Consider the following 21910-nt stretch of genomic DNA (forward strand, 5'->3'; position numbering starts at 1 on the left):
TATATTTGTATTTGGTTTTATTTGTACTAACTCCTGCGGCAGGAGTGTTTCGCCCCCTGGTGCCCAAACATTGAAATTACTCATGTAAGCTCCGATCCTTTGTGAGACATCATTGACGTTCCATATACTACTTTTACACCAGTAAAAGTAGTAAGTGGATATTACATACATAAATTACAAGAATGTAAGGTTTCAAACACGGTTTTATTGTCATAGAATGAAATAAATGTAATAATAATTGATTAATGTTAAAAGTATATTCTCTTGCTACAAATATTAATGACATTATTACTGGATGAGTTCATAAAGAATTTCAATAATGGTCAAGCCCAAATTCACTGAGCCAAGGAACAAAGGAACAAGTATAACAATCCAGCAGCTGAGGAAGCAGGAACAAACAATGAATGATGGCTGGAGGGTCATCGACACCACAGTATCACAGCTTCAGTCATATTCAGCGTCTTTGCTTGACCTGGGCCCTTCAAATTGACGTCTGTTCTTCTGAACCTGGAGCTGAAAACAAACAGGAGAATCCATCATTATATTATGCATTCAAAATATTTTGAATCAGAAAATGTTTTGAAAAAACAAGTCATAAAGTAATGAGTCAGCAATTTACCAATTCTGGTTCCCTTGTCTTGAAGTCAATTTATTTGAATGTGTGTGTTAAGAAGCATGAAATAAGTTCTGTGGTTAACACAAGCTTAACGTTTTGTTCTATGGCATAAAATATGTCAGTAAATCCCCCACTGGTGAATGTCTGAAGCTGCTAAATCTTGTAAAAATGCCAGTTTCTGACAAGTAACTGAATGAGACTACTAAATGTCATCACCAGGCTTGGAATTTCATCATTTTAGGGGCAAGGCCATTTGGCCTTTGGTGTCAAAAGGCCACATGCCAGGGCACAAAGGCCATTGAGGGAAACATTTGGATTTGGAGCTTACAAATAAATAACTTAACTTTCTGATCAGAAAAACACACGAATGACATAGAAAACAAATCACTTTTTTAATATCAATAATGTCAAACATTATATCATCATATAGGCCTATGCCTCCTTAGTATTACCGTATATAAAATGAAATACTCTACTTTGGATAATTAGTGTTTGGTGTCTATCTACTACTTCTTCTATTAAAATGTAACAAATATATTCCATTTCAGAGCAGAAGAAACAGCCTGCAAGGGTCAAACTCTGCACATACATCATTCAGCAGTGCACAGTGAAGCTCAAACAATCAACTGTATGAACAAGCAATACTTTGAAATGCAAAAGTCTGTGTCTGCGTGTGTGTACGAGTCTTAATCAATTTTTTCAACTCGAGCATCAAATTTGCGTGACGCGTTCTCGCGCTAGCCAATCAGCAGTGAGGATCTCAGCCACTGACGTTGAATCAGAAAACCAAAACGTTAGCTGTTAGCATACAGAGCTCACATCTGTTCAGAAACTAGACAAAAGTTCAACGAGAACAAACCACAGACTGTCTGTGTCATGGTGAATACAGTCGCTGCTTTATTTCTGTCTTTAGGACATTGTTGTGAGTTTGGACGGAGCAGCTACAGGTTAGTTTAGCCTGATCGATCCGATCTCCATTCAGAAAACACGCATTTTAAAAGGTTTTTCGCCTGCCGTCTGTCTGCACACTTGTCAAAGCTTTAATTCATGTTTTTTACTAACCGTTATCAGTATTGTGTTACTTCGGCAGCATTTTGAAACGTGTATTACAATTAAATCACGGTAAAATATGTTAATTTGGTTGTAGTTGGTTTCTACCACAGTATTTACATGGATATAAGCCCCGCCCCCTTTCCACCGCGTCCTGTTTGAATGACAGGAGTAAACACAGCTGACAGCCAGGGTGAGAATATTCGTGTGAACGCAGCATAATGCAGTTCAGAGACCAGACCACTGCTCTGACGCCTTTAAAGCAACTTCAAGATCTTAACAGTGTGAGGGGCACAAAGGCCATGGTGGCCGTAGGACACACAATTATTTGTTGGGCATGACGGCCAGACCGAGGGGCAACGACGGCCATGGCCGCCGTGAAATTCCTACCCTGGTCATCACGCATGACAATAGCGACATTTAGTTTAGCTGTGGTGATTCGCAGACATGACTGAAGTAGTTTATAGCCTAATCATTTTGTTGCAAAAATCATAAAGTGGTGTTCATCCATGGTCTTATTTTCTGCAATAATTCTAAATCCAATGGAAAGATCCCTAATTATTTGTCGAGGGAGCCCTTGCCATGTTAACTTCTGGGTTGGCCTACGAACATCTATCATTACTGCACCACTCCATTAAGGAAGACTTTAACATCCCGATTACTTGATGATAAAGATATATATATTTATGTTTTAAAGGTACCTTTGCTCCCTCCAGCGTGTGAGGGTCTTTCTGAAGTGCATTGTTCAGTCCTTCCTCTGTCGTGAATCCAACCCAACAGAAGCCTTTGTGGAACCCTGTGTCTTTATCCTGGTGAAACACACGCAATCCAGTAAGAAATTGCAGGGATGCTCAGAATGAAACCAAACGTGTTGATCTGTGGGATGGGTAACTCTCTGCATTTTGAAAACCATAATGAAGAAATTATGAAACTCATGGCTGCCTGTAAAGACTTAACATTTAAACATCTAATATGTCTACATTTGAATAGTAATAAATGGATAGGAAAAATGTTCATTAGTAACACATGGTTTTCTTCAGTAGTACAATTTCAAGAAGTTGTCTGTAGTTACATTCATCTATTTTGTCATTGCAAACTACACGTCTACAACCAAAACAAAGCTGCCTACAACCAGTGCTGCAAACAGAATTAAAGTTGCATATGGATATACAGAAATTAGAAACAACTAATGTGCAGCATGAGCAATAAACTAATTGGTAGTAGAGTAAAAAGGGGTGAAGCTGGAATATGAAAGGGATGGATAGACCCAATCAATATATTAACAGTAAATAGTACATTCTAATGCTGTGGCAACTTACAAATGGAAGCAGACACTTCTTCACGGGACCAAACTGGGCAAAGTACTCCTTCATCTCCTCTGAAAAATAATAAGGAAAATCTCATGTTTTCAGCAAATCACAAAAACCTTTAATTTAACAAATCATGTCTTGAACCACAAAGAATGCTACAGTATTATACCTCCTTTGAAAGCCTCGTTTTTAGTCTTACGCCTGGACAACTTTGCAGCCAATCTTATTTGTTACAGTGTATCGTGCACCAGGTCCTTATTCAGAATTCTTATCTGAATTCTCTGAGTTTTTATCAACTTTGGTTCTTAAAACAGACAAAGTAATTATCGTAGGTGACTTTAATATTCATGTTGACGATGATAAAAATAGCCTTACTGTTGCATTTAACTCTATATTAGATTCTGTTGGTTTCTGTCAGAGTGTAAATAAACCAACCCACTGCTATAACCACACTCTCGACCTTGTTCTGACTTATGGTATTGAAATTGAGCAACTATTAGTCGAACCGCATAATCCTGCTTTATCCGACCATTTCTTAGTAACTTTTGAAGTACTATTACGAGACTACAAAGCATTAGTCAAAAGCTCCTGCAGCAGAAACCTATCTGTTAGTGCTATAGCCACATTTAAGGAAGAGATTCCCCCAATACTTAACTCGATAGCATGTCTGCATGTAGGGGAGGAAACTTATACAAAATGTACACCACCCCAAATTGATCATGTTGTTGATAGTGCTACAGATGCGCTGCGAATAAAATTAGACTCTGTTGCTCCTTTGAAAAAGAAGAAAATAAAACAACATAGATTAGCTCCATGGCATAATGCCGAAACCCGCAAAATAAAGCAAAAGTCTAGACAACTTGAAAGGATATGGCGTTCCACTAAACTTGAAGAATCTCGTTTAATGTGGCATATTACTCTCAATGAATATAAGAAAGCACTGCGTAAAGCGAGAGCAGCCTACTACTCTTCATTAATAGATGAGAATAATAATAATGCAAGATTTCTTTTCAGCACTGTAGCCAGGCTGACAGAGAGCCACAGCTCCATTGAGCCTTCTATTCCCATAGCACTCAGTAGCAATGATTTTATGTGCTTTTTTAACGATAAAATTGTTACTCTTAGAAACAAAATTAATGACCTCTTGCCTTTGACCAGTATAGTGTTATCAACAGCTCCCGGAAACGTAAGTTCTAATATTACACTAGATAGTAAACTAGAATGCTTTTCAGCCATTAACCTTGAACAATTACATTCAATGATTCTCTCTTCTAAACCATCAACGTGCATGTTAGACCCAATTCCAACTAAGCTGTTGAAGGAAGTTTTTCCATTAATTAGCTCTTCTTTATTAAATATTATGAATATGTCTTTATTATCAGGCTATGTTCCACAATCATTCAAAGTAGCAGTGATAAAACCGCTTCTTAAAAAGCACAACCTCGATCCAGAGGTTTTAGCCAACTATAGACCTATTTCTAATCTTCCGTTCCTCTCAAAAAATAGAATTGGGTGACTTGTGTAATTCGTGGAGAACCGAAGAGTTTTCATTTTGGGGGAGGGTGGGGGGGTCCGACTCACGGACTGACTGACTTCAAAAAATACTTAAGAAATCTAGACCCCAAAATAATTAAACAAGCGAGTGCCTGTTTTTCCTGGCCAAGGACAGGTTCCTTGAACACAACACGAGCGTAACGTGTCATCATGTGGTGTAGTGCTGATGGAGAGCAACGGAACACCGCTCCAGCAAATATTGCAGTACCCACAAGGAGCCGTACACATGCCGCAGTTTTTGCGTGGCTATGTCTTTAGTTGTAAGCCCAGTGGCGATCTGTTTAAGAGGTTGCTTTTTCTTTGCACAGCATGCAAGAAAGGCGAAGTGAATGGGCTGTGATTTTAGTTTCTTTAAGCAGAGGTTGAGTTCAATCATTTGTACAGCCCTCGGAGGATGTTGTAAAAATTGAAATGGCCCTTGAGAGGAAAAAGGTTCCCCACCCCTGCTGTAAATGATAAAAACCCTTGATTTATAACTTAACATCTCTGTCTCCTATTGGTCTGAGTATATTATAAAGAATAGCCAGTTAATTGAAGCATTATAGCACAGGCCTTTGTCAGATGGTATATTACGCTGTTTTTTTTCTGCTTGGAATATTTCTCTCTTTTTTCACCATACCAGGGTTGCCAACTCTCACGCATCTGGCGTGTGACACACGCTTTCACTCTCAATCTCACGCTCTCACGCTGCCCAAACTATTCTCATGCCAAAAACAAGAATACCGAAGACTAGAAACGGTTTTGAAAACTTTTGTCAGGTAGTGATCGTCTTCTCAATAGAACATATTTACTAATGTCTTCTGGCCAATCAGAATCAAGATAACGGCATGGTGTTGTTGCAGGAAGTCCTGACGGAGAATACTTTTGCTGTAGTACATCTCTATATACATCGATACAACATTACGTGTTGATAGAAATCAACACGTAATGAAATAAGACTCCACGGTTTGATGATTGATGTGTGGGCCGTCTTTAATTTTGACACACAGAACAATGGGGGCTATCCACCCTTATCCACCATGTAAAGTCATTCACAGCCTCTTCCCTCTTCTCTCTGTGAGGAGCAGCAGGTTCAGCTTTCAGAACTAAGTAACAAAACCGGGGCGGTGGTGGCACAGTCCATAGGGACTTGTCTTGGCAACTGGAAGGTCACCAGTTCAAGTCCCTGAGCAAGGCACCGTTCCCTACACTGCTCCCCGGGCGCCGTTCAAAATGGCAGCACACTGCTCCTAACACTAGGATGGGTCAAAGGCAGAGAAACAATTTCCCCACGGGGATTAATAAAGTATATCAATATCAATATCAAAACTAAAATGGCATTCATTTGTTTAAATATGTCATGTAGTAATAGATTTATTTATTTTTCTTCTCAAGAGAGTACCAGCATGTGTATTTTATGTTAGTATTTAAAAAGAATTGCAGTTGCAGGATTGGCTCCAGGTCGCCATTTTTATTTACTACAAGACAAATGTGCCTTTTTATTTCATACAGTTCCATTTGGATTGAGACGGGAAATAATCTAAACCTCACGCGTGGCGTTTCACTGTCCAGGGGAGCGTGTATGTAATTACATTGCACATACTGACTTGAGCCCCCCCACTGTATGGGTTAGCCCTACCATAGATTACCCAACAAAAACACTCTGGAGCCGCCACTGCCGACCCGTGTTGCGCATGCGCAGATCTAAGATCCAGTAGAAATGATAACAAGTAAAAGTCTGCTGCTTATTGTTCTACTAGGCCAACATAGAGTCAAAGAGTATGAGAGTGAGAGTGTGTTAATTAATATGTTTGGCAGTTTGGAGTAAGTCTGTAGATTTGTGTGTGTGTGTTTCATGTATAGGCCTCTCACCATAATTAATTTTGTTGGATACATTTTCCCGGAAATGATTGCGATAAATGATAATATTGTCGGCACCGTTGTATGAGCATATTAGACCCCTGACATAATGATAATATATCATAATAATTCAAGTACATCCTTTCAAACTGCTAGTCACATCCTCATGTAAATGGCAATTTATCGAGTTCATTTTTATTTATCTTACGATAAGTCAATTAATTGCTTACAGGCACACAATAAAACAGTGGAAACAAACATGTGTTTGACTTTCATTAGTGAATGAAACTGTGTGCCCTTTATAGTCTGTGTCCAATATTGTGTATTTGTATATATTGTATATATATCCTAATGTCCCGCTGCTGACACGACAGCAGTCATTTAGTAGAACCATTTAGTGCGCATATGTGTAATTAAACCCATGATATCAAAATCTCACTCCAGCCAGGTACCCCAAGTTGGCAACCCTGCCATACGTGTTTGCATCCCTGATAATACCTTTAGCTACTTTACAGATTAGATTAATGATGTTAAATATAATCAAGTGTTAAATCAGACTTTAGTTCCACCTGGAGTAAATTCACAAGCTACCCTGCAGTATACAAAGTCATTAAAACTAGCTGCACCTTTACCAGCTTTGATAACACTTTAATGATCAATAATTATAAAACATATCATACATATTATTCTGAAATTGACCAATCTGCACAATTACTACTTTTACTTTTGGTACTTAAAGGATATTTTGATGATAATACTTTTGTGCTTTACTTGAGTAACATTTTGAATGCAGGACTTTTACTGTAACATAGTGTTCCTTCTCTCTGGTACTTCTACTTTTACTCAAGTGCAAAATATGAATTATTCTCCCCTCTGGTAAACTGCATGACTGTTTTATAAGATGCCAATAGCATGAAAAAGCCAAGCTTGGACTGCAGACAGATCCTGGTGTTAGCATGTTGGAGCTCATGCTGTCTGCTAGCCTCACCAAACCACAGTATAGAACCATGTTCGGAGTCACGTGAGTGGCTACACATGCATAACTATCTACGACTACTCATGTATAATTATTAGACAAATTGAATATGCTTACTGCCAGCTAGGGTCCATGGTATTTTAGACACGAAGACCTCGAACACTTTCTTAGAGGGCGCCGCCATGTTGTTTCTGTCGGAAAGCTCCGTAAGTGACGTCTGGGTTGAAAGTTCATCTACGTCACAGCCAAGATGGCAGCCTCCTCTGTGGTGCGTGGAGAAGACGCATTTAAAAAAGTATTCAAGTTTTACAAAAGAAAAAGCCCCCCGCCCGACTTCAGCGATGTCACTGACTTTTCCAAAGGCTTACCCAGTGACAAGGTGAGGACTGAGGAAGGATGATATGTACCATGGCCGCACTCATGTGTTTAAAACCGTCTACACATGTGATATATGTTGTCCAGCTGTGTGTTTATATTATCCCAATCTTTATTACACGTTTAATCTGGTCTGGTAATGGTGCCTTCTTGCGCATGCGTCAATGTTATGGTTGACTGTCAGAAGCTGTCATAAATTGACCTTGAATCGAGGATAAAGTCAATTTAGTCCAACACGATTAGATCTTGGTGTTTTTTTTATCACTGTTTGTTTTTAAAAGATGAACACCGGGAAAACAGTGATTTTAAAAGTGAATCTGCTTTACTCCTCTCGGTCTGTTTGATTTAGAGAGGAGAACACTAGACCATTTGGCTCCTGGTAAAACATCAATTTATGGGCATGACCATTTCCAAACCAATCATTGCCAATGCACTATGTATAAGGAAACAGCCACCGTCCTTAACCATATTATGTAATGTAAAAAACAATGAATACAGTAAAATCCTTAACCATAACAAATATTCATAATTGTGAGTAATTCCCTTTTAGATTATATTCTCGTTTGAGAGCCCCCTAGACCTTCTCACACGCTTTACTTAGTAAAAGTAGTAACGTTCCAACATAAAAATACCCTGTTGACTCAACAAAGGAGAAGCTGATTGCAGACACACTGCTTTGTACATCCGTAAAATACGGATTCATAATACTGTTAGCAAAATTCAATTTATGAGCCATTGCTGAATAAGTTGTATGCTTTACTATAACTTCACTCTTTGGAACTCCCAGTGTTTCTTCAGTGATCCCTCGCCTAGCTGCTTTAGCCAGTGTTAGCACACCTTCTTTTTTAAAGGACCCCTTTCCTATCAATGTGTATATACTTTATGTTTATTTCATTTATATATACAAATATTTATCGCAACTTGCAAAGAGTTTGTGTGAAATGAGCGATATAGTGGAATTTTGAGCTGATTATTATTCCTTTTTAAAAAGTGGGTTTTCAATATTAATCCAATCTTTAATAAACATCTACTTTACTTCAAATGAAATACAGAGATATACGCCAGGATATGCTTACAATTCAAAACCATTTCAGATTTTTCATGGTTCATGGTTGATTGCACATTTGTCAGCTGATTCAAATGAAAATGCAATGAATTTAGAAAAGACAACTACAGAGTTAAGATAATGTCACAGAACTAAGATAAACTGTCTGTGTGTTTCACCTACGCAATAGCAGTCGCAACACCACTGTAAAGCTTCAATAAGAGCAAAAGATCATTCAATGTACTTCCCTGACACAGACTCTGCCATATTTTGGGTTTTGGAAATAATGAATGTGTGGCAATACAGTTGTTTGGCTCGCACCAGATGTGGGGGCTCGTATCTCTCTGGTTGAGTCTCACATAGAAGACCTTAAAATATAGAAGATAACGTGTGTGTGTGTGTGTGTGTGTGTGTGTGTGTGTGTGTGTGTGTGTGTGTGTGTGTGTGTGTGTGTGTGTGTGTGTGTGTGTGTGTGTGTGTGTGTGTGTGTGTGTGTGTGTGTGTGTGTGTGTGTGTGTGTGTGTGTGTGTGTGTGTGTGTGTGTGTGTGTGTGTGTGTGTGTGTGTGTGTGTGTGTGTGTGTGTGTGTGTGTGTGTGTGTGTGTGTGTGTGTGTGTGTGTGTGTGTGTGTGTGTGTGTGTGTAGATAGTTCCAGCGGTACTGGACCTTTCTGCAGTGAGTGACAGCGAGGCTGCCAGGGCTGGATTACAACCGGTCAAATCCTGGAGGGCCTTTGGCCTGCAGGGCTACCCAGGTAACGCAGATAGGACAGGTCAAACACCAAGCTGAGACATACCCCTGAGCCAACATTCATTTCACTATTTTATTTGAAAGAAAGAACCACCCATTAATCATGACCAAATACAACATTTAGGGACTGTATTCACTGGCGCCTTTTTCTAAGGGCCAAGAGTCTTTATCAGTTGTTTCACATGTAGAGAGCACATGCTGTTGCGTGTTGCTGCGTCAAAGAGAAGTGATTAATCCAGCGTACTAAGTAACAGATGCTAAGCAATTATTTGCCTTGCAATCCTCAAGAACGTTTGACCTCATTTGTGACCTCAACTAAACTCGCTCCCAAGGCTTTTCTCCATGTAGATAACAACAACGTTTCATTAGCCTGGTCCACAATCACCTCTTGTGTTACTTTGAACATGGTGTGGAAGTTAGAGATACATTGAGAACATCATCCTCACAGTCTCACACAGCTCAGTGAGAGCTGTGTTCATTGTCTCTATCAATTCACAAGTCGGCTGGACCGGTCTTGTTTACTAATGTGGTATGATTTAATTGCAATATACGTATCAACAATGATAAAAAGCCTGTATAAACGCTTTGATAAGTGTGTCTTCAAGAAGGCAGGCAAAGCTACTTTCTGAATGGAGATTGGATTGATTAGTTTAGGCTAAGCTACCATTGTAGCTGCTCTGTTATCTTTCAAAATAGTTTCATATTACACAAATAAAGCAGCATCTTTATTTGTCACGCCATAGAGCCTTTATGATTTGTACACATACATTGGACAACAACACACTTTGTCCAGTTTCTGTACACATATGAGGTACTATAAGGCTCTGGGTCCAACAGCTGATGTTTTGTTATTGCTGACAACAACGTCAGCACGTGAGTGACAACATGAGAAGAATCTCAAAGCTGATTGGCTCACACAAGAAAGTGTCAAGCGCGTTTCTGGCTTGAATATACACATTTTAACTCATCACAAGAGCTCCTTGCCATATATTCTTCAAGTCTGCAAGAAGGGTGATCCGCAACATTCCAACATATACCACCATACTTATTGTGTTGCTAAGGACATTGGTGGACAGCATATTCCAACACGTTGCTCCAGGACCTCCAATAGGGTTTTGGTTAGGTTGAGATCAGGGGCCACATTTCTAAAACTCTGTGTATAATCCACACTGAATGTTTGCGTATGTTAATGAGGTAATATACGTACATACACTGGAAAAAAGTGCTATACATTAAATGCACATACTCAATCGCATATAAAGGCAATGCAAACAGAAAACACTCGTGCACATTTTCAACTTGACCATCTGCTAGCTACCGGAAGATCTAAAATCCTTCAGATTTATACAGAGAGTCGAAGTAAATATATGTATATCAATTTATGTTTATAAAGCATGGACTATTTTTGGTATTTCACATTTCACAATGTCACATGATGTTATTTCAAGTGTTAATGAAGCACCTACAACATTAGCTTAGCTTTGCCTTAAACAAACCAATCTCCACTGTTGAAACTAAAGAAATTGTTGAAATGCATATTTCAGCACTTTTCCACTTAAAGCTTTTGTTATAAATCTACATTTCTGCAGCTTAGACAATAGTTTCTGCACATTTCGACCCTTTTATAGTGAACAAAACAAACAACGCTCCTGGTTTCTCCACTTCTTTATTCAGGTTTTTTGTTTAAATTAGTACCTTATATGTTAGAGAATCGTTTAGTAGTGTATTGTTCTGTACATCAGTGCGTCTCCCACCACAGTGCTCCAGTAAAACCAAATAAATAATACTGGGTTCATTTTGTTTCAGTTTGTATAACCCAGTGCTCTCCTGCTGTGTTCAGGGTTCATCTTTATCTCAAACCCGTTCCTGCGGGGCTCCCAGCCCTTCTGGATCAGACAGTGTCTCAAGACCTACCCTCAGAAGCCCAACGTCTGCAACTTGGATATGCACATGTCTCCGTCTGACACCCAGGACATCTGGGGCCAAAGTGTCCATGGCCTGAGGTGAGACATCTCTGACTCTCACTTCTTAATACCAATACCGTTTTTAAATTGTATCTACTCAAAAACCCAGAGAATATCTTTAAAACACCATTTGACTGTTTAGTGCCAAAACAATTGTCACACATACTTCATGCACAAAAGCGCACATGATGTATTTATACATCAAGGTCTGGGCAGATATAAAGAAAATGAAATGTTCAGATATTTGACAAAATACCTCAATATCGATTTTCTTACGATATAGTTAATGCTTTCAACAGATATTTATACATTTGGGAATGTTATAAATTATCATCAACGATGTCTATATAATGACAAAGTTGGTATATGCAAATACTAGATCAGCTACTTTCAAAATATTATATAACTTTACTGCAGTGCAGTATTTAAAACCAGGAAAAGACAGCAATTTCCAAAATCCAAGATAAAAGATAAAGATCTCAATAAAATATATATTGCCCTGCTCCTTGGCACCAAATCCAACCTCTCCAAAGCTCCACCCTCCCCTGCCTCCAACCTCATCGTTTACGGTTTCTCTGTTCCCTTCTCCAGCCAAGTTCAGAGCCTTGGGCCCTTTCTCAATTGTCACATTTCCGCCTCCTCAACTCTTCGGTCCTCCGGTAGTGACCTGGAAATCGATTTCAGCGCACCATGTTGAAGGACATCTAATTTCTCTAAATGCACATCGAGGATGCAGCATCGAGGAGGCTCTCTGGAGGATATATTTATATAGATATATATATATATAGTCTCTGGTAGTGTTACGTTATTATGAGAGTGCTTTGATACTTGTTTGATTCTGAAATTGTATATACACCAGGTCCGTCTGCGTCACGTTTCAGAAGCGTCCCAGAAGCGTCTCTGCGCTGGACTCCGCTAAAAATATGCGGCTGGTCTATTTTTGACGGAGATGCGAGGCGTTGCATAGCGCCGGGCAGGAAGTGGAACGGCCAGAGCATCCGGTAAATTCCCCAAATAATAATAATTTTGCAGACCCCCATCCCTCCGTAGTCTTTCAAGTAGGAGAAGAAATGCCAGCGTTCTCCTCCGGTTTACAGGCACTGTGTGTAAATTATATATATATAAAATAATTATGATGATAAATGCATTTTTTTACTACTAAAATACAGCAACACATATTTGATTCATGTTGTTCAACTGTCTATTAAAACTATTATTAACTTTGTCTGTACAAAGTAGCCTAGTTACTTTCTTGTAGAAGTACAAATGCCCAAATCAACAAAAACTGCAAGCTGGCAGGCAACATGCTCCGCTTCTAGAACGCGCCCGGTGGGGTATGACGCCGGTCGGAGGTCGGAACACAACCGCGGCGCAGACGGAACGCGGCTCCGTCTGCACCGCGTTACATATGCGCTGCGCACAGGGGCGGACTGGGACTACAATTCAGCCCTGGAATCTGACCCCAGGGTGTCCGCGGGGTCTTAAAAAGTATTAAAAGTTGATAAATCAATTTAGCGAAAATTAAGGCTATTAAAAAGTATTAAACGGCATTTTCCAAGGTATTAAGAAGGTCCACAGCAACGACAAGATTAAACACCCTTTAATTTACTGAACAACAACATGTCGGGAAACCCCCTCAAGTTGGCCCCATGCATAGCGTGCCATAAAATGCTGCTTCTTATTTTAAATTTCGTTGCCTTGCTCCGCTCTGTGGGGGGGGGGGGGTTTATCTGCTGGTGGACTACCTGAGAGATATACAGCAGGAGAACACGCCGTCCACCGCGGAGAATAAACAGAAGGGCAACCATGCTCCGGGGTCTTCTTTGCTGCTTTTGGTGTATTTTGTGGCGGCAGCAGCGCCACTTACAGGCCTGGCATATGTACTACAGCGTTTCCAGCGGTCTAGTGTGAACGGACACGTTAATGAATCGAATGCGCTTGAACGGAAGACTTTTTTGCGTTTGCGTATGTGTTTTACTGTATGAGTCCTCGTGGGGCCGGGGTCTAAGCCAAACTATATCCGGTCACAGAGATCTGATATTTTAAAGTAAGGTCAACACATATCGACCCTAAATATAGTCTATATTAAGAACGACAAAAGTCTTAACATATATATCGTTTTTTGTAAACATATGACAAATGTGTGAGGGTGATGACGTCAGAGCATCGTCCTCTGTGCCGGGCTTAGCCCCGGACAGCCCCAGCCCAATTTAACCCCTGGGTATTTGTGAGGGAGCTCCTATATGCCATTACCCCGCTGAAGCTCACCAAAGTTTAATATATTTCATAGTTTTGTCAATTGTTTTGTTTATTGGTCAAATAGTGGTTTCTAATGGTTTCTGAGGAGTTTTACTGGAATGAAAGAGCACGGAGTACAGAAGCAACAAAGCAGCATACTGCATTAACCCTAACCCACAGAGAGGTTGAAGTGCATGTGGAGAGGAGGCTTCAGTAGTCTGTCTGCACTCTGTTTAGTTGTGCTATCTTACAATCAATATAGTAAATGTGAGGTAAAGTGTGTCGCCAATGTAACCGGTTAGAACTCCAAGTTGCGATGAGGTCTTAAAATGCATGGGAAGGGTCTTAAAAAAGGTCTTAAAAGGTATTAAATTTGACTTCAGGATTTCTGCATATACCCTGGACCCAGACCGGCCACATTCGGGGGCGGTGGCATACAAAAAAAAAATTACAACAGCCTACTATTTATGCAGTTCAAGGGATAATTCTCACCTAAAGAGGGCAGACACTCCTCAGATGTCTTAAACATGGGACATCGTAAAACAGTAAACACACAAACATACAGTACTATTTATAATTAGTTATTAGAAATCAGCTGTTTATTAGGCTGCATTTATGCAGTTCAAGGGATCATTCTCACCCACCTCTTGCTCTTGCCCTGCTCTTGTATGTGCCAGTTGAGCTGGGTCTTCCACCAGCCCAACTCTCTGTCCCTCATCATGAACGCAGGAGGCTGGCTGTATATCTGAACTTGCGCCCTCATCATCAGTAGCGTGGCGTGGGACAAAAATTAGGGGAAGCCAATAATACATCCTTTTTTTGGGTCGGGGGGGTGGTTGTGTGTGGTGGTCAATGTAATAACTAACCAGATGAGTACAGCGCCCGGTATCATTTTACACACATTTGTATCATACAGATGCACGCCTGTTATCTAACCGACAGGTCCGAACGCACTAGTCTCCAGCCGAAATTCTAATAAGCATTCATTCACAAACTAAATCAGGAGACCTTTAACGTTTTACGTCCAATTCGCTCCTTTTTTCCTCGCTGTACACAGCTCCAGTTTGGCCATTGGCCTGTCATCAGTTGCTTGCTACTTTCTGACGGCGGTGAGAGTGGTGCAGTGACACTATCTCTATCGATTAGATTTATGATTCGAAAATGATAAAAGTAGGGTAGACATGTGGATATTATTCGGCTGAACAAAACGTGCATTTATTAAACGGGTTAGTTTTCCACAGACCTTATTTCGAGATATTTTCCAAAATCCTATGGAGAAATCCCATTGCTTTCTGTCGAGGGAAACCGAGCGCAGCTTACTTCCGGTTTTTAGGACGCGTCACTGCACCACTAAGTTGATGTGATTTGATTGGATTGTGAGGCAAGGGAAGCCAGCCGCCTCTGGCTTGGTCAATCCTTCCATTTTTTTTTCACCAAGTGAAGCCAATTTTGGCTGGCCTCCTCTCGCGAGTGCAATCTACTGTTTTACCATAACATCTAGAGGGGCGCTGTTTCACTCTTTGAAAAATACTCAATGAGAGAGACGGGCTGGCAGCAACACACAGCAAAGAAGAATTTCCAAAACTAAACTAAGTGTTTTTATTTATTTATTAAAATTATAAATACAATCCGAAAAAACAGGGGAAGCCTGGCTTCCCTTGGCCTCCGAGAGAAATCGCCACTGCTCATCATTCTCTTCATCATCTTGCACTTGTTCTAAGCTGCTGATGATAGTGCTTGTGGCACCGCTGCTGCCAAAAACATGTGCGACATTTATATGCTTCACCTGCGAGTGACTTCACAATTGTTCCTCTTGCCTTCTCACCCCCACCGTTTTCTTTGATTTGTATCCATGTTTTTTCATTCTCCCTGTCTGCCACGGCGTCTAATCCCTTCTCTTCGTTTGGCCGATCTTTTTTCTTCTTGATTATTTGACAGATAATAACCACAAAACTGCATTAGCGGCCGCTGTCGCCCTCTGTCGGCCGTCAGCGCAACTTAAAAGATGAAGCATGTGTTTCCACCAGACGCGCTGCTTCACGGCTCAGAAGCGTCCCAGAAGCGTCTATATACTGAAAATAGATATATATATATAAAGGTCCTGCCTAGTACATAGAGTGGCAATGTCTCAAGATTTAGCAAAAATACACCTTTATTGAACATACAGTTCACACAAATACTACAAATCCACATAACAAACAATCAAAAATGAAAAAGGGTTGCCACTTAATATAATGTAAACTTTTTTTTTTTTTTTTAAACTTTAAAAAAATAAATATATATATTTTTTTTTGGGGTAACTGGCTGGCGCCCTCTAGCAGCGGCGCGCATATGTCAGCAGCGGCGCTGTGCCGCCACTATTTGTATATAGGGGAAACACTGGAGGTGATGGATTTCAGCAGGGAGAACAATGCATGAAATAAAGAAGACCACATCTCTGGTTCTACTTTAGCAATTTGGATCCTTTTTTAATGAGTCTGACAATGTCAAAGGAGTACGATACTAAATCAGCTTTTAAGCTTCGAGCACATGCTTACATTGTAGCGGTCCTGTTGCCCTTGTTTATCCCCTCCATAGTTCCTCACCCTCTGGAAAAAGAGAACCCAAGACTCTTCTTGAAAGGCTGCGCTGGGTCACTCTGGGATATCATTACAACTGGGATACCAAGGTGAGCAAACTGGGTAGGATGCAATTGGTGTCAGTTGGTAAATGTAGGAATCAATATTACAATTCTTATCATAAATACATTACCTTTCTGTCACAACATTCTTCCACGTCTCAAAATATATATATATATATATATATATATATATATATATATTTATATATGTGAATGGAATGTCTCTTTTTAAAAGGGTTAAAATTCATGAAGTCATATTTTTAAGATTTGCCCTGACGCCCGTCCACACAGCAGCTTTGAAAAAATCTTGAAAATCTTGGAGGTGGGCGTGTCTGAAAGCTTGGGGATTTTTTGCGACCAACAACCAATCACATGAATCTCCCGCCCCGACATACAAAGCAATAGCAATGTTAAAACGAAGTAAACTGGATATAAAATCCCCAAACAGGCGAAAACCTACCAGTTTCACCCCCTGTCCTCCGGTTTGTATCCCGGTAAGTTATTAGCCACTGGTCATAAAGAACCGGGTGATTTGTTACGTGATAAGTAATTTCTTCTCCATTTTCAGGAATATAGAAAATGAACTGTGGTATGTCTCTCCCAGCTTACACGTGGTTTGATTGGATAGCGCTTGTACTGTCAGATTTGCATAAACGGGATTTGATTGGCTGACGCTTCCACCTCAGCTTCAAAAGTTGAACATTGTTCCTGAAAATCCTGGAAATCTTCGCTTTGCTTCCCCACAATGCAGTTCGGCGAAAAGCAAGGCAAAGTGACGTCACCCCATTCAAAGTGAATGGGCAGAGAAGCGTTGGAAGATATTGTTAACGCTGCTGTGTAGACGGGCCGTGATGGTTGAGGGCTTAAGATATGGACCAGGAAGCACACTGTTACAGTCAGTCAGAGATCTCTGTTATTTCTTCTGTCTCCTTACATTTAAGCAATCACCTCTGGACTTTAGAATAAAAGTAAAGCATTTTAAAAAGAAGAACAAATACAATAAATAAATAAACTATACCCTGTAAAGTGGTGCTGTTAAATGTCCACTTCCACTTAATATATTTAACAACTCTAACATATATAAGGCCATCTGAGGTAGTTTGAAACAAACTGTGCACTACCTAAGCCAACTTTCTTTTTGTCCATTTACACATTGTTTGATGATACTCCATTTGAAAAGATTTGGCCACATGTTGTACTATGTTCCATTCACAGACTTACTCTGCCAACCACCACACTCCTTTACCTGCTGATCTCCACCTGCTGTCTGTCCAAATAACAGCGGCCTGTGGGTTTCCAGGGTTCAGTGCTCAGGCTGGAATCCTCAACTACTACCGCCATGACTCGTCACTAGGAATCCATGTGGATGAATCAGAACTGGATCACAGCCGGCCGCTGCTGTCCTTCAGGTGAGAGGGAGGGATTATTCTCTCCATCGAGGCTTTAAGAATAGCAACTTTAGTTTGTTTTATTGTACCAGCAAATAGAGTGGTGCAGTGATGACGTATTTGTGTAGGTCGACACGGAGGGGAAAAGCACAAGGGCTCCCTGGAAAAAGATAATAATGGGACTTTACATTGGATTTCGTTATATTTCAGAAAATAAGCATTAAAACATATATTTATTGTTTTTATCATGTATTGTTCAAGTTAATCGCAGCATTCCGACAAAAGTTTTAGGATTTCTGAAGTAAAAAGCTAACATTAGGCCAGGGGTCAGAAATCTTTACTATCAAAATAGCCTCTTTGCCCCCCTCTTCCACAAATACAATGTTGTCTGGAGCCGCAAAACACATTTTATAAAAGCTCATTAAGTTTTATATATAGTTAAACTGTATACAACATCTATGGTTTGTTTATGACACTAAAGATCAACACAAAAACATGTTTTTGTATCTTTTCAGTGCTATTTCTTATGAGGAAAAGAAATACACTGGCTTATGTAGGCATACTTCGAACAATTAAAACACAGAGCACTCTTCCTCTCCATATGTGGATTATAAATCAAATACAAATTCGGATTTTTAAAAAGAAAATGTAGCTGCAGCCTCAATGCTTTGAAAGAGTCAACTAGTTGAGTTTGATTTCAATCATGACTTAAATCCGTCTCAGTGTGCCTTTTCCTCCACCACCTGCAGCTACCAGCTGTATCTGCATAAAGCCTGTCTGTTCAGTGTCCGTTACCTCACCGGCCCCTGGCAGGAGAGGAGTATGCTGTGCGCAGAATTAATGTCCGGAATGTGTTGCCCCTCTTATGGTCTTTGCTTAGAGCACATGTGTCAAACTAAATTGTGGTGACACATGTGGATTTAATTTTGGCCCGCAGGATAATTTGTAATTACTATTAGATCTGGCCCGCGGTATATTGCACGCACACCTTCACTCAATCCTGAGGATTTCCCTCAGCTCAGAGCCTGAGCCCAAACATTGATGAACCTGCACCCAAGATGAGAGGCCAAGTATCTGGCTTGAACTAGCATCACAGAGCAGCACACTGAGGTTTCTATAGGCGCATTCACACCGCAGTACTTTTCCCACAAAAGGTTCATCTGTACTTAGTTTCATGAGAACTCTTTAGTTCTCATGAAGCTAAGTACAGATCGCGTTCACACCGGAAAAAGTCCCTGGGGGAGGATTAGGCAAATGAAGCGCTGACGTCACTTCTCTTCTTCTGCTTTGGGTTTACTGGCAGGCCCGCAAAACCACTCCACGGCGTATACTGCCGCCCAAAGTCCCCGGCGTTGGGGACTGTCTTCAGTAGAAGCTGCTGGGACTCCCAGCAGCTCTACTGAAGCCTTCCGAGAAATCGCCAGAACGCCGACACCTCCTCATCTCCACCGCTCCCATGTTTTATTTTGTGTTGCCATATCTCTGCGCTGTGCTAATGCTAATGCTAATGCAAGGATAATAAAATGGCGGCTTTCACAAAACTTTTTGGGAGTTTTACGGGCCGTGGTTTGTAATCCGCCAGCCAATCAGACACAGGAACCTTTTTCTCCCACGAAAGTCCCTGCTCTCTAGCAGGGACGGCAAAGGGGTTGAAAAGGTTCTCATTAACTAATTTTAGTTCCGGCTCTTTTTGGTGTGAACGCAACATTTCGGAACTATATCGGAACTAAAGTGGGAAACAGTACTGCGGTCGTGTGAACGCGCCTTCTGCACTTTGTTTCTTGAGACAACATGGCATGTTTTTTTTTTCTTTGAGGGGACATTGTTTTCTTGAAGCTGTTGTTGGCCTGTGGAAAAATGTAATCACAAGAAAAGCTGCAGATAGAGCCATAAGAAATGAATGCAACTGATTATTTAATGTTGTTTTTATAGGCAATCATTTAAGCTTTGTTACTTCCAGGTTTAATATGGGCAATAAGTCATTTCAATAAGTTTTGCAATAAACATTGAACCAGTCCGGCCCCATTTTTTTTATTTGGCTCACTGTATTGGTTGACACCCCTGGCTTAGAGAGAGACAAGATGTTCCTTTCAAAATGTGTTCAGCTTTGCAAAAAGAGAAACAAAACGGGAAAGCCTCTTCAGCTTATGCTAACCATAGAACTTATTTCAGCATTCCAAACACACACATTCAAAGAACCATTGACTTCCAGCCAAGGGAACCTTGGCTAAAAGGCTGAGTCATTCCCAGGTTGTAGGACTCATTGCTGCACCACTTCCATGGGAAACAAGAACATTGCCACTGACTTGTCTTTATTCTGACAGTTTCGGGCAATCAAGCGATCTTCCTCCTGGGAGGCGTCCGCAGAGAGGACCCCCCACTGCTATGTACATGCACAGTGGGGATGTGATGGTGATGTCGGGACAGAGCGCCTCTTTACCATGCTTCCCACGGATCATTCCAGGCCCCCCAGGGACAAACAGGCTTTAGAGATGGAAGGCCACCGCATGGCCTTGTTTCTCGCAGGGACAGCACTCTGGGGGGGGTGCTGTCAGAGGAGGACTGGGTTGTTGTGCACCAGGTATATCCAGAGCTCCAGGCTGAATGTGACTGTGAGACAGGTGCTGGGACCGGGGCAGAGATTCCCAGAAACACCCTCTCCTCCACAAAAGACTGATGCAAGCCAAGCGGGGGGGGGGGTTGGTACTCAGGACAGACAAGCCACAACGGAGAAAGGAAAGGAGAGGAGGAGTCGTCGCTCGTGACTCTGTTGAGACTTCAGGAGACATGACACATACCCTGCTGTAAACCAGAGGCAGTAGCATCAGATTCTAGTTTGCTGCCAGGTACGTTTACTCCTATAAATAATGTAGACATATGCACCCCAGGTTCCACTGCATCTTCAGTGTGACTGGATGCATTTACTCCTGTACTTGAGCTGTCCACTTGTAACTGGAACCCCCCAATATGATCTCTGAATCTTTCCAACAGGAAGTCTGACTTAAGGACATCTTATCATAGCCTCATATCTAGCTACCTGGTCAATGAACACAATCACTTCGAATGCATATAAAAAGACAGATGGTCATTTGATCATATCAGATTGACCACATTCTGAGGTGCTCATACACATGTTTGATCAACGTCAGCCTCTTCTGCTAACTCAAGAATGCCTGGCAAATGTTACAAGTACCAGTAGTAAGAAAGTCTTCACCAGGGAAATCAAATGATTTAGAAATTAATGTCTCCATCCTTGGCATTGCTTTCTTGACCTTGCACGCACACCAAGTCTACTGTATTAATAAGGTGTGAGAAAGCTTGTTCCGGTTCATGTACATTTTGTCTGTTTTATTTCACTCAATAAAGTTGACAATAAATAGATTGTCACACTATAAGAAGTCATACACCTTGCCTTCATACCCATTTCTTACCACTTTTCCTTGATTGATGAAAAAACATCGATGGGGTAATGTAAGTAATTCATCAGGGCTTATTCCTAAACAAAATCTTAAGAATTAAAATCATTTCACATTTTGCACTGGTGGATCATAACCAGGTTGTTAGTAGAGCTTCTGCGAGAGAAGGGTTCAAAGAACAAACAACTTCTTTGACAACCACGTTTCCTCCCAAGCCACAAACTTTTCCCGTCTGGACTTTGTAAACATGGCACATTGAAAGGTGAGAAGAAAGTTTTATTAACTGACGAGAAAAAAATGTAACCTGGATGGTCCTGATGGCTTCCAACGTTACTGGCATGACAAGGAGATCCCACTGGAGATGTTTTCTACGTGGCACAGTGGAGGAGGCTCCGTCATGATCTGGGGTGCTTCTTCCTTCAAGGCACACTGGAACTTCTGGAGTTTGTGTTAAGGAGTGTATATTTATATCAGGCGCCTCATTCATTACCACGTATACCATTTCATAAAATGTTTCTTTACAAAGAAGGATAACAGCAATGCCTACAATGAATAAACTATCAGCTGTTTAATTTGAAAAGCTTTTTGCTTATTTTCCTATTAAAAAAAGTGATGATGCCGGCTGTGCAGTTTCCCCCTCCTCAACTCCTCGCCTCACGTCTGACGGCCCGTCCACACAGCGGCGTGCGTTGAAAGCTTCACCGTTCACTTTGAATGGGGTGACGTCACTTTTCGCCGAACTGCATTGTGGGAAGCTTTGCTGGCGTGGC

The 21910-nt window shown here is 40.9% G+C and overlaps 1 protein-coding gene and 1 pseudogene across 1 annotated transcript; one reads left to right on the top strand and one right to left on the bottom strand.

The window, feature by feature from the left end:
• Window positions 1-185: 185 nt before the first annotated feature.
• Window positions 186-7586, bottom strand: slirp (SRA stem-loop interacting RNA binding protein). Its single transcript, XM_034110873.2, has 4 exons — window positions 7463-7586; window positions 2986-3044; window positions 2368-2475; window positions 186-513 (listed from the first exon to the last, which is right to left on the bottom strand). Exons 1-4 carry the CDS (start codon window positions 7527-7529, stop codon window positions 445-447), a joined length of 303 nt encoding a protein of 100 aa, XP_033966764.1. The 5' UTR covers window positions 7530-7586; the 3' UTR covers window positions 186-444.
• LOC117467312 (nucleic acid dioxygenase ALKBH1-like) lies at window positions 7572-20489 on the top strand (annotated as a pseudogene).
• Window positions 20490-21910: the final 1421 nt, after the last annotated feature.

The sequence above is a fragment of the Pseudochaenichthys georgianus genome, chromosome 22 (genome assembly GCF_902827115.2).
Source record: "Pseudochaenichthys georgianus chromosome 22, fPseGeo1.2, whole genome shotgun sequence".
NCBI classification, from domain to species: Eukaryota; Metazoa; Chordata; class Actinopteri; order Perciformes; family Channichthyidae; genus Pseudochaenichthys; species Pseudochaenichthys georgianus.